Source organism: Carassius gibelio, chromosome B24, assembly GCF_023724105.1.
Source record: "Carassius gibelio isolate Cgi1373 ecotype wild population from Czech Republic chromosome B24, carGib1.2-hapl.c, whole genome shotgun sequence".
NCBI lineage: Eukaryota > Metazoa > Chordata > Actinopteri > Cypriniformes > Cyprinidae > Carassius > Carassius gibelio.
Window position 1 is genome coordinate 20,448,586 of NC_068419.1, and position 17,855 is coordinate 20,466,440.

Sequence of the window (17,855 nt, forward strand, 5' to 3'; positions counted from 1 at the left end):
ACTATGAAGAAGAATTAATTGAAACAACCATTAATACACATTAAATAACACTTTTAGGTATTAACTCTTTGCATATTTTGCTATTAACATATCACTAGTATGTTGGCTAGTACTTAAAAAGCAAATATTAATGCATGACCATATTCCAGATCCATTAACCCTACCCCATATCTAAATTTAACATCAATTAGGAGCTTATTTAGGGAAAAAGTGTTACCAAACAATGCAATTGAAAAGTAGAGTAGTATATATATATATTTTTTTTTTTTTTCTTTGTCTGGTCTGAAAAAAAAAAAAAAAAAAAAAAAAAAAAAAAAAAAAATATATATATATATATATATATATATATATATATATATATATATAGATATATATATAGATATATATATAGATATATATAAAGAACTAATGGAAGGAGAACTTTTTCAATGCAGTCATTGCTAGAACCTCAGATGACTGGTCAAGTAAAACAACAAGCTTTTTTTAACACATCAGACACATTTGGTTTGTTTCTAGGAAGCACTGAAAATGGTGATGAGACGAAGCCCAGAGTCTGTTGTTTGTCAGGACGAGGGAGTGGCTGGGTCGTACCACTCTCATCTGCTCAGTGGTTTTGGGTTGGTTCTTGAAGAAGGGAAAAGTTTTTAGAATCTCACACTGCCTATACTGAGGTTGAAAGGGCCCAGTTAAAGGAAACTGTACCGGTCTAGACTCCGCAGAATCCCCTGGGTCTCCTGTTTAGTCCCTGCTCTTCTGTCGGTAACAATTTAAAGACTTCTGGCTCGGGAATTCTAGGACACTCCCATCAGAAACCCAGAGCCAAGGTCGGAACTGGGAAATTACATGGTGCCACTCAGGTTCCGTTTCATCTAGTGAGCTGTGTAGACTGGTCAAGAACCACAAAAGTAGTGGTGACAGATCTATATAACCTTAAACTCAGTGTCATGGGAAAGAAACTTTTACATTTCCAGACCTCCAGCAGCGCTTCTTGCAATGTAAAAATTAGGCTGGATGGTATATTATTTTGCTATATCATTTTAACCATGGCAGATAATATATCCATTATCTTATATTCATATTATTCACATGTGAGAGAGAAACAGTAATGTGAAGATACAGAGCAAAAACACAAGATAAGGAAAACCATGATATTAAGGCATGTTATGGAATTTCACATTTGTATATTAACTATTTGACTAGTTTGGTTTTGCAGTTCATGTGTAGTTCATCCATTCAGAATTAAGAGCTTTATACTATTTGTTTTACTCTTGAGTTTTTGCTGTTTCATTTTAGTGTAACATAATGTTTCACTGTTTTTGCTGGGCAGAAAATGTTATTAGATTAAGTATCTTTCATTTGTCAAATCTATTCACTGCATTATATATATAAAAATAAAAAAAATCACTACAACAGGGTTATTAAGTATGTATGTATTAGTGTACTAGCCATCCATCCGGGTGGTTTCCTTGCCTTCGGCCCAAGACACTGGGATAGGATCCGGTATCTCCACGACCTTACAGAGTTACTAAAATACACAGTAAATAATATTCTCAGCAAAGTATTTATATATTGCAAAACACAACTACTTTGCAATACAAAGACTCTTACTGTGATATGTTTTGGTGGTGTATTACCCACCCTTAGTGAAAACATTGTGAATAACTCAAACACATGAAAAATGTGTAATGTTTAACTAGGCTTTTCTCTCTGTCTAAACAGGAATTTCCACAAGTGACTGTTGGTATATACATTGAGCAGCCGACTCCGTTCCTGACAGAGTTTCTGGAGAGGCTCCTGAGTCTAGATTATCCCAAAGATAAACTGAATGTCTTTATTCATAACAGTGTGAGTGTCTAGCTGACAAAGCAATTAGAACCATTTGATATTTTGGATTTGATTGTCGGTCTTTGACCTTGCTTGTTCCACATCTTGTTCTTCAGGAGGTTTACCATGAGAAGCACATACAGAAGTTTTGGGAAGCGAACAAGGATGTATTCCGCAGTTTTAAAGTTGTTGGCCCCGAGGAGAACTTAACTCAAGGAGAAGCAAGGAACATGGGAATGTAAGCTTCCCTTTAATTTCCGAGTAACTCTCGAAAATATGCAAATAATGAAGCAAATTACAATGCAAATGTGAGTAATTCAAGCTCTAATTTGCTCCTGATCACAGATAGACCAAACCCTTGCCACATGTCTGCAGACTTTTCAGCTCCTTACAAATAAAAACACTTAGACAACATCCGACTCACCACAAAGCAGTAAATCTGCCTCTCTGATAGATACGTACCAAGAAAATACAGAAGAAGTGAACCCTTCTATTTGCTCTTAGTTTAGCACTCCCCAAAAGACAGCTGCAGTCTCCAATATTCCCATCCCAGCTCCAAAACTAATCTGCTTGCACATTCCTGCTTTCATACAGTTACCATAAAAACTATCACAACCTCAAACCAAGTGACATCTGTAAACAAATGCTACTAGATATGCTCATTTGACTTTTCTGAGCTACTTTTTACAACTACCTTTAACTAGCTGGTTCTAATAGTAATTGTTGCTGCTTGTTTAACTCTTTCACCGCCATTGATGCGTTGTCTCGTCATTTAGAAGACAACGCTTCCACTACAGTTTTTCGTGTTTTCACTGTTATACACTCGAGGGTGCTATTACACACCTGAATGATTACAAAACCCTCCTGAACGAAAACACACTTGAACAGGACAGAAAAACTAGTGGTCTCTTATGTAAACAGATGCATATGATATATAATGCGATCATCAAAAATAGACAGCGTATATAAATGGAAACTATAATATTACAGCGTAAAATGATGATCCAGGAAGTGGTTTATGGTTGCGCAAGCTTTGAAAGTGTTGACGGAAGTGATTTACTGGATTTATGCTTTGATAATTGTACTGAATATTATACAGATGTAGTTTTTGATAAAAAAATAAATAAAAATTCTCACCTTTTTGCTCAAAATTATAAATTTTTATGAAACATAGCTATATTCAAGTGTTGATAAAAAAGAAAACCTTAAGCTAGAATAAAACAGTTGAGTTTAGTGTCATTATTATTATAGTTAGTAGTAAGTTAGTGACTCCACATATTAAACTTCAGTACGTGATTGTTGAATTGGTGATGAGTTTGGCACAGACAAGTTTAAATAACTGACGTCCATAAACTTTTAGTGGATGTATGTTGTCATATACCATCACATATTGTAGGGCTGCCCTACAGGATATGCAGTAAACACATAGTTTCTCTTAGCTCATCCTGGTGCTGTTTTCTTGCTGCATGTCTGTGTTTGGCATCAGTGGCTGTTGACATGGTGATTTCACTCAAGTTGTTTGTCTTAATTACTAGGTCCTAAAAATGCTGGTTCGTTTCCTGCAAATATTCAAATATTTAACAAAGATTCAAAGAATGATACTCAGAGGAACATCATATTGCTCATATATTGTTATTTAATTGGTCTACCTTGTTTGTCTGAGTCTGTTATTATTCAGATCTCTGACATTTGAATGCAGTTTGTTACATTCCAGAAAAAAAAGAGAGTTCAGCAGAATTCTCTCAGTTCAGTCTTACTGCTGTTCACCAGAAACAACATTGCCCTGAATTTTGCTATAATTAATATTGACAATCTTACTATTTTCTAACAGGGATTTGTGCCGGAAGGATCTTTCTTGCGATTATTACTTCAGCATTGATGCAGATGTGATGCTCACCAACCGACAGACCCTAAAACTTCTCATTGAGCAAAACAGGTAGTTTCCTTTTAATCAATGCCGAGCATTTCAATGCTTTGGAATCTTCCACAGTAACCGTTTTGTCTGAGGGAACAGACTTGAATCCCTCCTGTGCTAAAGCCACTCTAAAGCTAAACTCCCTCAAGGTTTAAAAATAAGCACGGGTGGCTTCCTGTTTTCCCATGGTGCATAGAAACGGTCTGCTCTATATCGCATGTACTTTTATAATGCCACTGGACTTTAAATAAGAAACAAGGCTGAACTCAGTCACATTTAACGTGACAACCTTAAGCGCTCTTTCGCATGAGTATGGAGGAAGCCCTTTTTCAGATATTTTAAGAAGGCTTGGGAACTCTTTCTGCCGGCCTCTGGCTTGTGGAGTTAAATCGTATCAGGGAACTGTAGAAATGTGGAATTTTACTTTCTTGCTTTCACATTGTTGACCAACACTATAATTTCCACTAATGTGTTTTGAATGACATGTTTACCTCAGTAAAGTGATATTCTGTATGCTTGTTGAGTTTAAGGTCACAACAGAGGTGAAGAGCTTGACTGTGTTACTTCAGGGTCACTCTCAAGATTATAGGAACAATACCATATAAAACTGCGCTTATGTGTCTGAATAAAAGGATGCCCTCTCCACAACCTGACAAGAATATATGCTTATTTGGATCATGGTAACCACTTATTTACCATAAACTTTAATCCATCCATCCCACCTATTTTCCACAAAACTTATCCTCTGTAGGGTCACAGGGATGCTGGAGCCTTTCCCAGCATCCCAGGCTACAGTCAGGGGACATTCTGAATGGATGGCCAGTGCATTATAGGGCTAACACACAGACACACCTACATGCAATTTATTTTGTCCAAATTACATACATACATACATATATATATATATATTAAAGGTGTTTTTTTTTTTTTTTTTTTTTTTTGAGGGAAAAGAAAGCATCCATAGGAAACACAGGAGAACATGCAAACATCCTGGAAACTTACTTCAGTACAAACTACAGCAAATCTAAACATGTTTTGTGTTTTGTGGTCATCAAATAGCATCATCACATTTTATTTTCTATAATTGTAGTGTCTTCTTGTGGTGGCAAAAAAATAAATAAATAAATAAAACTGCATTATTTCTTGCATACTAGGCTTGTCATAGTACATTTGTGGACTGTTGCTGATTTCTGTGCCGATTTTTTCCTTTTTCCACATTAGAAAAATAATTGGCCCTCTTGTCACCCGTCATGGAAAATTGTGGTCCAACTTTTGGGGAGCCTTGAGCCTAGATGGTTATTATGCGAGGTCTGAGGACTACATTGACATCGTGCAAGGAAAGCGTGTGTGAGTGTCTTGGAGGATCTGATCCAGAAATGACTGATATTTCACTGTATATAATCTTACTGGAACATTACGGAATTGCATTTATTCTTCTCTAAATCAAAAAGAGTACTATTTTCAAACTCAGATGACTTTGTAGCATGTCCATTATTAAAAAAGTGATCTATTCTATCCAAAGTCATTTTACTTTTTAGCATGCCCATTGCTCACCAGGCCGTGTCTTTACCAAAGTTGATTTTAAAATAGTATTGAAAATATGTGATAGATGACTATTTTCTTTTGTCTTTCTTTGTGTAAATAGTGGTGTTTGGAACATCCCCTTCATGGCCCACATCTACCTCATAAGAGGCCAGACTCTGCGGAATGAGCTCAAAGAGAGGAATGTCTTTGTCTTGGAGAGATTGGACCCCGACATGGCCTTGTGCAGGAATGCCAGAGACTTGGTATGACCGCTGGAACACAAAGCTGCATAATTATAGCAGTTATAGTATTTAATCTAGATCAGCAACATTCTTAGCATTTATTGTATAATAGTGTAGAGTTGTAATTATTTAGATTTGCAGTGTAATTTTATATAATTTGTTGCTGTATAATACATGTAAATTCATGATAACTATTGTTTTTGAATTTAATATTGTTTAGTATTATTTTAAGCTCCATCAATTGAGTCATGCTGTATTACAATGGAAGATTCCAAGACATCTGTTACAATATATAATTAATGTTTCAAAAGTATAGTCACCAAACGTCACGGATTTTGTTGATAAAGCTGTAATTGGAATAAGGGAGGAAGAATAGGTATGGAAGCCCTTTTCCACCTGTACTGTATATATGTTATGTTATATATGTTTTATAAAAATGCAATACAATCAAGAATCTGTGATTTGTTCATTTTCTCAAAAAAAAAAAATTCAAAATTTTCACTCACCACCTTAAATGTATTTTGTTAATATGAACAAAGTTTGATTTTGATGGCTGCAACACACTCCAAAAAAGTTAAAAGAAATCTTTGTATTTTTGTAAATTAAATAAAAGTTACAGAGAATGAACAAACCATATATTCTTTATTTTATTGCATTTGTACAAAACCAATCCAAACTTCTCTGGAACTGGGGTTGTAGGAAAAAAAAACCCAGGAATTGCTTTTTTATGTTTTTACTCTGCGGCCGAAACGGGCTTTCATAATACAGACTCATACAGATTCAGTAGATCATCAAGCAGTTCACCTCTAAGTCAGCAATTGTTCTATATTAGTTTGCATTTGACAATTCAGCCTGATTTCTTAATGCTTTGAAACATCTGATGCACCTCTGTGACCAAGATGTAACTGGCAAGTATTCTATGTATTTCAGTGCGTTATCGTGAAAGCATGGCACATCTGTCCATTTATGGCAGCCTCTGTGATGCATTCAGTGTGTTCTCTGCCCATCATCCTCTCCCTCTCTCCAGTTTTCACATTCATAGTGTGACCTTGAACCAATGGGAATGTTTGGCTGTGTGCTTTTTGCTCCTCCTTAAAAAACCTACACCACTAATAACTAACTATGATGTTTTTCTAACTGTCTACAGCTAACTGCTTAGGACACCTAAAGACAGCACATAGCAATTGTATGAGCAGAAAAGAGTGCACAGGCATCTCTGCTGTTCTGATGCAGTTTAATATTGTACATGTGCTGTGTCCCTGTCTTCCCTAATATTCTAATTTCTTAATCTCTCTCTCTCTCTCTGTATATTACTCTGTTTATGTCTCATTATATAATTTACATGGTGCTTTTCCTTCATTTTAGACAGTACAGAGAGAAAGAGAATCTCCTTCTCCGGAATCATTCCATATGCTCAGACCCCCACAGGTTCCTCTTATTTTGATTATTGTATCATGCATAATTTAAGATTGAAATGTTTTAAAGCAAGGCATCACTTTTCCAAATGGTTAGAAAGTTATATCCCGACCAAACTAAATTAACAATTGTAGTAAATAAGGCAGATTTTGAAGAAAAACGTCTACTTACATTTGATATTTGCTTCCTTGGGGTTCATACTGTATGTGTAATCTCAAAATCACAAGCATTGTTGTCAGATTACAAAACATATTGTCCCCGAGGACTGGATGAAACAATTTTGAGATGAATTACTATGCATGTGGAAAAACCATAAACCCCCATTTCATGCTCAATGCGGTTGTTTCATGGTTTTTCTATTCCATAAATTTATGTGGATGTGCTGGAAGGCATTCAAACATTTGATTTAAAACTACGGCCACTTTTGAAAATGCATCTTGCACTAACAGATGTGTTCTCCTAACAAGCGGAACCCTTTGGAAAAGTGATGCTAATGAGTTTGATAAGCTACATCTTCTTTTTTTCTGATGGGGTTAACCTAGACAAAGCACCAGATATTATATATACATTGAGCCATGCATTTTTACACAGTATTCTATCCAGTGGTGGAAAGGCCAATGAAGGGTCTAATAGATTTCCTTCATTATAGTTTTTCCTGCAGTAACGTCTATATCCAAGAGCAACCCCCTTCCAAGCACACTAGTACCAGTAACATGAAACTTACCCTCACTACCTTGACTTATCTCAGTCTAGGTATTTATGTAGCACTTACATTTGAATGTTTGCATTGGAATGAACAATTAGACCAATATGTTTGAGACTGGTGCAAGACATGTTTTGGTAAAGCCTAGACTGAGAGTAAGTCTGGATCTTCCCGCACTTAGGTACAAGAACCCTTGTCCCTGCTTCTAGTATAGTAAAGAAGAATGTTGATTCCTGAAGTTGCACTTTTCCAAGCACTTCCCTATGTCACCATTCCGATCCTTCTCACAGCCCTTCCCAACATCGGTCCTCAATGCTGATAATTTGGGATTTGTTTTCATCATTGACTTTAAATTATTTGCATGGTGTGTTTTGTTTATTCCTCATTTTACATTGTTTTATTTTCATTCGACTTTTTGCATTAGAGACATCATTTGTAGTATCTAACTACCTTTTCTTTGTCCGCCACAGGGAGTTTTCATGTATGTCACAAATCGTCATGAGTTTGGAAGGATTATTTCGACTGCCAACTATAACACATCTCGTTATAACAATGACCTTTGGCAAATATTTGAAAACCCACTGGTAAGTGACTAGATGATTTGTGATCAAATGTTTCCTGTGTACAAAGTGTCTGGTACACTACATAAACAACAGGTTCCACAACTGTCACAACATTTGTCAAATCAATATTGATGTGGAGTGCTGACAGGGTAAATATACAATAAATCTGTGTTGACCTCCATATAGGTTTAAGTCCACCTGTTGAATGAATGCACTGTTTGCAATGCAGGTCAGTCAATGGGCAAAAGTACTAATCCTCATTCTTATTCACAGGACTGGAGAGAGAAGTACATCCATCCCAACTACACCAGAATTTTCACTGACAACCTTTTGGAGCAGGTGAACAAACATTCCCATTTATTTAATTAGCAGATGCCTTTTGGGTAGAGTAAGAATAATCATTCCACCATGGAGATTTAATTAAAGTTAATATTTCGTAAAGGTTTATTTACTTACCATACAGGAGTGTTTCCTATCATTACCAATATAGTTCAATTGAACTAATGATTATAGTTAGCTAACAATGGTTTTGGGAAACGCACCTCAGACTTGTGGGATAAGCATAGATTTGCAAAAGTGGAAGCAGGTAGGAGGGAGCAAATGCAGAACCATTGGTTGTTCTGTAATCCTGGTCTGATTGAAGACCAAGTGAACAAACATATTTTTGAAAGAAAACAAAAAGAAAAAATAGCAGAAGTTTGATTAGCATTGCAGTATTCCATATTATAGAGATGACTGGACAAAGTGCTGTACAGAGTACTCAGATAGGATCCAGACAGAACCTGATCTTTTGGATAAAGTACAGTGCAAATCTGCATGACTGTGAAGCCTTTACAATGGTATGCGAAGCTGAAATGGTCATCAATCATTCAAGTTGAAAGTTGAAACCTTCAGCTTCTTGCCTGATCTGGATGCTATGTTCATTGATGGGCCTTGCTGAACGATGTTACTGAATTATGGGCTTCCTAGAAAAAAAAGACCTTTGTCTTTGCTATGGTTGAGTTGAGAGCTGATGTTCTTTTAACCAGGCCAAGATGTTACATTTACATTTACATTTACATTTAGTTATTTTGCAGACGCTTTTGTCCAAAGCAACTTAAAACTGGAGAATACATAAAGTGGTTCTTCTTAAAGAGGCAAACAGACACAATAAGTTTTATAATTCCAAGTTCAGCATTTGTTCAAATGAGAAAAAGCTAGAAAGGGAACAAATACATTTTTATTTTTATTATTTATTTTTTATTTATTTATGATGAAGTCAAGTAGTGTCAAAACATATGAGTTTTCAGTTGTTGCTTGAAAATTGTTAGGGATTTGGCATTCCAGATGTGAAGATCATTCCACCAGTCAGGAATGGTGAAAGAGAATGTTCTGGAAAGTAAATTTGAGCCTCTCTGTGATGGTACCATGAGGCGTCGCTCACTAGCAGATCTCAGACTTCTGGAGGGGATGTAGATTCATAATATTGAGTGGAAGTATTTGGGAGCTGAGCCTGAGGCTGTTCTTTATGCAAGCATCAATGTCTTTAAGTTGATGCGATCCGCAACCAGTAGCCAGTGCAAGGAGATAAAGAGAAGTGTAACAAGGGCTCTTTTGGGCTTGTTGAAGACCAGTCGTGCCGCTTCATTCTGAATCATTTGTAGAGGTTTGATTGTGCTTGATGGAAGTCCAGCCAGAAAAGAATCACAGTACTATGTGTTGTTGGCAAGAAGTGGAAGGAAAATCCATAGGTCCATGATGGGTTCAAGAAATGTTGTGTATATATAAAAAAAGAGGCAAAACACTGATCTACAATACTGCAGATTTAAGGTCCAAAATTAGCTTATCACGGTGTGTTTGGATTTAGTAGATTTTTTTTTCAGGCCCGGGTTTTAGAGCAGGGCTGGAACTGAAGTCTGCAGGACGGCAGCTCTCCAGAAGCAAGGTTGAAGATACCATTCTCTAAAGTCTAGTTTGGCTTTTTTGAGACTGTTTATCCACAGATCCTTTAATCAACCGGGAAGGTAGCTCTACAGGAGCAGGAGTTGAAGGAGTGGTAGATCCATGCCATAAAGAATCTTCAAGGGAGGCAGGACTCAAACCAACGGTTTCCAGTGTTTCGAAGGTTGATTGGATGATCTGTTGATTCAGTCTCAATAGACACAAACTAGTGCAACAGAACTAGAACAGATGATCTGGAGGCATCCCCATTAATTATGCTTATAATGTTAATAAAGTTTAATTGATTTGGTTTTATATTACAGTATAGAGCATTCTTCATTATCTACCTGATCCCTACATTGGCTGCTTTTGCTACTGTACCTTTTAGACTTTTGTATGCAAATTACTTCTGTTATGATTTTCAGATGAATACTGTGTGAGGAAGTTAATGAAACTATTGTTTTGCATGAAGCCACCTTTGAAAAGAAAAGCATTTGTTCTTTGCAAGACACTACCATTGATGTTTGTACGAGTTTTGATTATTTAGTGTAAAAGCATGTTATGCTTGAATAGCCAAATTTGTGCTGGGTCTTAAGCACAAAAAATGACCTGATGATACTAAGCACCTGTTTATGTTTCTACAGCCATGCCCTGATGTTTTCTGGTTCCCTGTGCTCTCGGAGAAAGCCTGTGATGAGCTGGTGGATGAGATGGAAAACCATGGTTCATGGTCTGGTGGAAAACACAAGGTCAGATAAACCTGCCAGCCTTAAAACAGTCTGCACACTTTGTACAGGGATCAGCCATGAATGAAAAATATTTAAAAATGTGTAAATAAAAAAGAGAAACAGATTTTTAAGTAACAATTTCTTTTAAGGCAGCGGTCCCCAACCCCCTGGCCGCGGACAGGTAACGGTCATTTGGTACCGGCCACACAAGAAAGAATAAACTTACATTAAAGCTGCAGTTGGTAACTTCTGGCGGAAGAACATTGTAGCAGGAGCTACTTCTCTCTGTTTACATCTATGGCGAGTCAAGCAGGTACTCTGCTACTCTGCAGCGTTGCCGACCCCAACCAGATTAAATAGTCCGAATATAAACAATAATTATAGGTGTACCGTGGTAATTCAGGATAAGACAAAAACACGGTTTGGAAAATGGATTCATGATGTACTCGCTCATTATATATATTTTTACATATTCAACACAAAACAACACTGTGGCACAAATAATGGCAGCCTTAAAAGTATGTTTGAGACAACAACTCTGCCGGTGTTCTGGGCCCTGAGATCGCCACAACAGCACTGAAAACCATGTTGCCATTTTCTACATCCTATCTGGGTTTTCTTCAGGGACAGCAACCAAAACAAAATTACGGAGTAGACTGAATACACTTTGGGTGTCATTGTCTCCCGTTACCCCTAGATGGGACCGACTCGTTGCAGAGAAACAAGCTCAAGGCTCCCATTGATTTAGCGTTATGATGAGCTAAAATTTTCATGGACTTTATATTCGTTTTTGTGGTGTATCTTATTTTTAATGCATGTTTTAACATCACCATTGCGACCAGAGTCAGTGAGCGTTACTGTGAGTTCACACCAGTGCCGTCGAGAGCATCAAAAATCGCTCCGGCCGCCCTGCAGAAAGATTTTGAGCACTCTGACACTGATCTTGTATTTAAAGTGGCCGCAAAGCAAACAAGCTTGTTAAACTTGTGCAGACTAACCACAATGAGGGTAACGTTATAAGTTAACGTCATTAAATATTGTTGTGGATGAAGTATTAAGATCATTTACCTAATAATGTATAAAACACTGTTAAAATACTCTGACGCAAGTAAAACTCCCGCATTGAAAATGTCACTTAAGTAAATATAATCAAGTATAAACAAGTATAATCAAGGAAATTTGTTTAAAAGTAAACTGGGACTAGTGTACTATTATTTATTATATCATTAGATTATTATTCCTTTTCGTTACTGCACATCAGGAACTCACCAGGAGCATGAACAATCTCAGACACCTTGGCCCACGTATCATTTTTTATTTTTTTATGTCCTTAACAGGGACGCAATCAGGGACACATCATAGATTATTGCAAACCCTCCACAGCAATAATCAACCTGTCCTCTATTTCGCTTGATGTGGTCTGAGCAGCATTCTCTGGAATCCTCTCAAGCGGTGGATTTCTACGTTACGATTGGTTGCCTGTCATATCATTTTATTTTGTGTATTTATCCGTCACACCTTAAAGCCCCGTCTGTGAAAATATTGTCTGACATTAAACCGGTCCTTGGCGCTAAAAAGGTCGGGGACCGCTGTTTTAAGGTGTCTTTTTTACATGTAATTACTATTATAATAACAATTAATTATGCATAAGCCAAACCCTAATCCTAAACCTAACCATAGTAAGTACATGTGGATAATTAATATTACTCAATAGTTAAATGTATAATTACACTGTAACATGGACAGTTAAAATAAAGTGACTGATTTTTATTCTTAGTAGAATGTGTAAATATTTAGTCAATTATATATGATGTTTATTTATTTATATTCCAGTGGACATGACTTTTTAGATGACTTTACACAGTAGCACAAATGCTGATAACATTCAAGGTTTTTTTTATTTTTTTATCATTGACTGATTGCCCAGTCATTGTGTTTTCTCTCTGCAGGACAAGCGTATCACTGGAGGCTACGAGAGTGTCCCGACAGATGACATTCATATGAAACAGATCGATTTTGATAAGGAATGGCTGCACTTTATCAGAGAATTCATCTCCCCTGTCAATCTCAAGGTCTTCTCTGGCTATTACACCAAGGTGAGCCAGTCTGCATGGGTCTGGACAGAGTCATAATGAGCTGTTATATCAGAATGTCTGATCATGTGTTGAGGAATTTCTCTCTTCAACCTCGACCTCACATTTGAGTGAGGCATTTAATCCTTTAATGCTTGCTAGGATGAAACGCAGCAAGCCTGTAAAGAACATGGTTATATGTCACCCCCAATTTAGAATATCTTAAGATTTAGGGTCAATATAATAAGAGCCCTCTGTGTGTGGGCAAATTGAAAACCTAATATTGTTAAACACATTGTTTGTTTTTTTTTCTTTGTGGGGTGAAGTATGACCCAGAAATTATCTTGATTGGCCTCTGGAAGTTCATCAAGTCTGGTTAATTTGACTCATGGCTTCACACGCTCAATTGCAATCTCTGAATCACTGAGCTGCGAAGTAGGGCATATTATTATTATCATTATTATTATTTTGTATAATTTGCCCAGTTTAAACTAATTTTGTATTTTGTCAGCCACCGGGATCTTTTTAGTACATTAGACATATGCATGATTTCTGAAGGTTTATTAAAGCAGCCAACCAAAACACAGCTTGCTAGATGAGCTTTATTTGGTTTTTGGTTGACGTGACTCATGGAATGAGTCAAGTCATCTTTTTCTCTGTAATTTTCTACTTTCTCTCTTGCTCCGGTCTTTTAGGAGGGCTCTGTCCACTGTTAACTGGATAAGCGCTGTTAGTCCTCTGGTTGATTTGACTCATGGAATGTGAACTCTGGTTGGCACCATGTGTTTGAGTTATTTGTGGGTCATCCATTAAAGGGATAGTAGACGCAAAAATTTTATATATGACATTATTCATACATACAATGTTATGTTTTCAGCAGAAATCAGAAGTAGAATTTAGAATAACGTTCACTAAGGTTTTTTTTTCTCAATACAATGGAAGTAAAAAGTAACCAAGTCTGTTAAAAGTACAGTATCATATACTCCATATGGTCCATACTGCACCATTTCAAATCTTCCAAAGCCACAGAATTATTTTATGTGAGGAACAAAACAGACATTTTATCTATAATCTTTTACTGTTTGGAAAAGACCTACTTGAACATAGTGCACCAATTGTTTGTCCCACAGAAGAAAAAGTAAAAAAAAAAAAACGTAACAAATCTGTCAGATACTTTTGAGAGTTGGATTTTGATTGCATCTCCCTTTTGTTTTTCTTTCAGGGTTATGCGATTATGAACTTTGTGGTGAAGTACACTCCAGACAGACAAGCCTATCTAAGACCACATCACGATTCCTCAACATTCACCATTAATATTGCCCTCAACAACAAGGGCTTAGATTTCCAGGCAAGTTGATACACTGGCCTTACATTTCCTAAAATAGGTTTTGAATGCATTGTAGAATCACAGCTCATTTTCTTCTATTTCAGGGTGGAGGTTGTCGATTTCACAGATATAACTGTTCCATAGAGTCTCCTAGAAAAGGTTGGAGCTTCATGCATCCAGGTAGACTCACCCACCTTCATGAAGGACTACCTACCACCAACGGTACACGCTACATAGCAGTCTCCTTCGTTGATCCTTAGACTCATATATAGTTCTAGAAGTTCTACACTAGGACTTTACTAGCCTCGATATGTTTGTGTAGTTTCAACTGTTGGTCTGTTTTTACTGATTATGGATTATGTGTTGTGTGTCTGTTTGTATTTGCTGTCTTTTGAAACATTTACTACTGTCGAGAGAAAATGCTGTTCAACAGAAGTTTAGTCAAATCTATGGATGCATTCACACAAAACACACACGCAGGCAGAATTTCATGCATATAGACATTGTTTCATTAATCAAAATTATATGAGAGATTAGACCATTTTATTTCTATTTGGGCAAAAAAGAAAGCAGGTGAAGTCAGTAACTCTTCATTTAAATAGCTTTGTTTCAGGGTGTTTAGCGTTAGCACTCATTCACAATGACTGCCTTCAAGTCCTGCTAGGAAAAAAAAAAAAAAAAAAGAAAAAGAAAAAAAGTTATTATTACTAGTTTGGAAATTGTAATTTTAATATGATATGCATTTAAATTATTCTCATTGGAATAAAATGGACACCATATGTTTTCTTATATTTTAACATTCCAACAAATACACAAATATTTTAGTGCTATTGCAACAAAATTAAAAGCAAAATATTCCGATTATTAGTGTAATTGCACTTTATTGTTGCATTTTAATCATTCTTATGTTACTGCAGAGAATGATGCAAACATTGTGCAACCCTGTTACCCTTACAAACATTACAAAGTGTAGCTTTCTGGACAACATTTGGGCTATTCTTTCTCAACAGCATATGAAATGTCTAAAAGCTTAAGTTTCTGTTGGGATTCTCTAAATGGCAAACCCCTGACCCAATGTGCACTCAGATGCTATAAGCTCAGAAACACAAAAAGAAAATAGGTAAAAAGGAAAATGAGCTCAAAGTACTGTAAAATACTAGATTTTTACAAATTGGAGAGCTGTTAGTGTTAATGATATAACTTCAGTGGTTCCTCCATGTCGCAGATGACCATGTTTTTAGAAGACATGAATCCTAATTACTAGGGTTGCATGATATGAAATAAAAATATGCTGTCAACAAAGTAAGTATAATTTTGTATGTTTGCACAACAAAAAACGTCAGGATTTAAAATTAATCCTTTGTGATTTTTTCTTTTTCTTTTTTTTTTGTGTGGACAAAGTTTTCTGAAGGTGTCTTTACTGTAGACTGCCTTATTTTCTGAACTGAAAATGTCTCGGAGATGTCAAATGCTTTACAATCTCTTGTTCCATACAAATGTTTCTGCCAGGTCAGTCTCTTAACTTATTTTGAAATTGTGCAAATAATAAAAGATGTTTTTAAAGAGAAATGGCTGTCTATATTCAGTTAACAATAAATGCATTTTGCTGATTTATTATTATTATTGTTTTAATAAAACAAAAATATTATCAAGCCAGCTCAAGAACAGTCCAATAATTTAACTGCTAAGTTTTTTAAAAATTAAAACATTTATTTTTACACTTAAAGGGATAGTTCACCCAAAAATGAAAATTTGATGTTTTATCTGCTTAGCCCCATGGCATCCAAGATGTAGGTGACTTTGCTTCTTTAGTAGAACACAAACATAATTTTTTAACACAAATTGTTGCAGTCTGTCAGTCTTATCATGGATGCAAATGGGAATTATGGCTAAAACATAAACACAACTAAATTAAAGCCCTGCAGCTTGTGAAAATACATTGATGTGTAAAGACACAAAACAATTGGTCTGTGCAAGAAACTGAACAGAACTCTCCTGAGCACGTTCTCAGCAGCAGGAGCTTGAGGCGTCTTCTTCTTCTTGCTTTATGGCAGATCACAGACTTATAATTGCATTGTGACCACCTATCTCTCAAATGGATCATTGAGACTCCCATTGGGAGCGTCAATGGTCCATTTGAGAGACAGGTGGCGGTAATGAACTTATAAGTCTGTGATCTGCCATATCGGTCTTGCGCAGACTGTTCATTTTCTGTTTTTACACATCAATGTGTAAGCCACAGGGTTTAATTTGGTTTTGATAGTGTTTTTATTTTTTTATTGTATGTTTTGGCTGTGATACCTATTTACCTCCATTATAAAACTGACAGACTACAAAGTCACCTACATCTTGGATGTCCTGGGGGTAAGCAGATAAACATAAGATTTTCATTTTTAGGTGAACTATATACCTTTAAGCAAATATGACATGCTTTAAAACATTCACAATCTGATTGTCATACTAATGTAATATAGTACAGGTGTGAGCACTAACATGATTCGTGACACTTGTTCTTTCAAACCATGCAAGTCTCCTTAAAATCAGTCAGCACAGATTAAAACTTGTGTTGAGAGAGAGAACATGTAAACAAGAAGCAGACTGCAGATTTACTGTACGCAATCTATGAAACATGGTCAGTGACACATACTTGAACCAATATTTAAGTGAGATTGATGAGATGTTGGAATTTTACCGTAACAATTAAAGGAATGTACTGTAGTTCCTGCAATGCAGCTGAATCATCTTAACTGGAATCAGAGCTGAGTTTAAACCTCAAAATAAGTCGTAACAGTAAAGGTGAGCAAAGCGACTAAACAATCTTTATTATCAACAAATAAAAGTCACGATTACAGTTATACTTGTATCAGTAGCTTCTATCTTGGATCTGCTACAAATGTCACTGAAAATGAATGACTGACAATGATTTGTAGTTACAAAGAATCCCAGTGTGAAAGCACCTTCAGAGACCACACAAACTACATAAAGTTTGAAAGTTGCCATAGCAAAGGAAGGTGGTGGATATGTCCTCTGATCCTTTCTTTCGTCTCTTGGTTGGGGTTTGCTGGGAAGAACTCCCTGACTTGTTCAATGTTTCCGTCTGGGTTTGTGGATTTGAGAAGCTGCTGAGAAATGCAGCGAAAGAGGGAGGCATGTAGGTCAAAGACACGAGTGCAACAGCAGGGTACAGAAAGATCTCTTTGTGGCTGTTCTCCCCCCTGTACTTGGCTCTGAAAGATGACATTGATGCAGACCAGCGTCACAGGAAACTCGCAAGGCTAATAAACTTACAGGTTTGCTGAGGATAACTTATCAAACGGAGCTGAGAGGGAAAGCTGTAGTGAAGACGATCAGTATGAAAGGTGAAAGCAGACAAAGTGTAAGGTCAGATCAGGCCACATGGTTAGATTGATTATTTTTTGACACTGCACATTTTAAGAGAGCGTCTATCCAGGGATTTTTAGTCCATATAACTTGCGAAAACTCTGCATATCCATTCCATTTGACAGAATTAGTATGGGAACTGGCTAGTTAGTTTAAAAACACAAGGTCCTTATACACTTCTTTATGCTCTATGCGCATGCCAATTGCATATTCAGTCTAAAGCAGTGGTTCCCAACCCTG

The 17,855-nt window shown here is 36.4% G+C and overlaps 1 protein-coding gene across 2 annotated transcripts in view; it reads left to right on the top strand.

Annotated features, from left to right (window-relative positions):
• Positions 1-15,803, top strand: part of plod2 (procollagen-lysine, 2-oxoglutarate 5-dioxygenase 2) — a 41,572-nt gene extending 25,769 nt beyond the window's left edge. The window contains exons 9-20 of one of the 2 annotated variants that reach the window (XM_052596183.1): positions 1,720-1,845; positions 1,941-2,062; positions 3,656-3,760; positions 4,961-5,086; positions 5,385-5,526; positions 6,871-6,933; positions 8,095-8,208; positions 8,461-8,526; positions 10,752-10,856; positions 12,785-12,931; positions 14,130-14,255; positions 14,339-15,803. In XM_052596183.1, coding sequence (XP_052452143.1) covers positions 1,720-1,845; positions 1,941-2,062; positions 3,656-3,760; positions 4,961-5,086; positions 5,385-5,526; positions 6,871-6,933; positions 8,095-8,208; positions 8,461-8,526; positions 10,752-10,856; positions 12,785-12,931; positions 14,130-14,255; positions 14,339-14,494 — 1,398 coding nt within the window. In that variant the 3' untranslated portion in view covers positions 14,495-15,803. The remainder of the gene's footprint in view (positions 1-1,719; positions 1,846-1,940; positions 2,063-3,655; positions 3,761-4,960; positions 5,087-5,384; positions 5,527-6,870; positions 6,934-8,094; positions 8,209-8,460; positions 8,527-10,751; positions 10,857-12,784; positions 12,932-14,129; positions 14,256-14,338) is intronic. The other variant, XM_052596184.1, reaches the window with a different exon arrangement.
• The last annotated feature ends 2,052 nt before the right edge of the window (positions 15,804-17,855 follow it).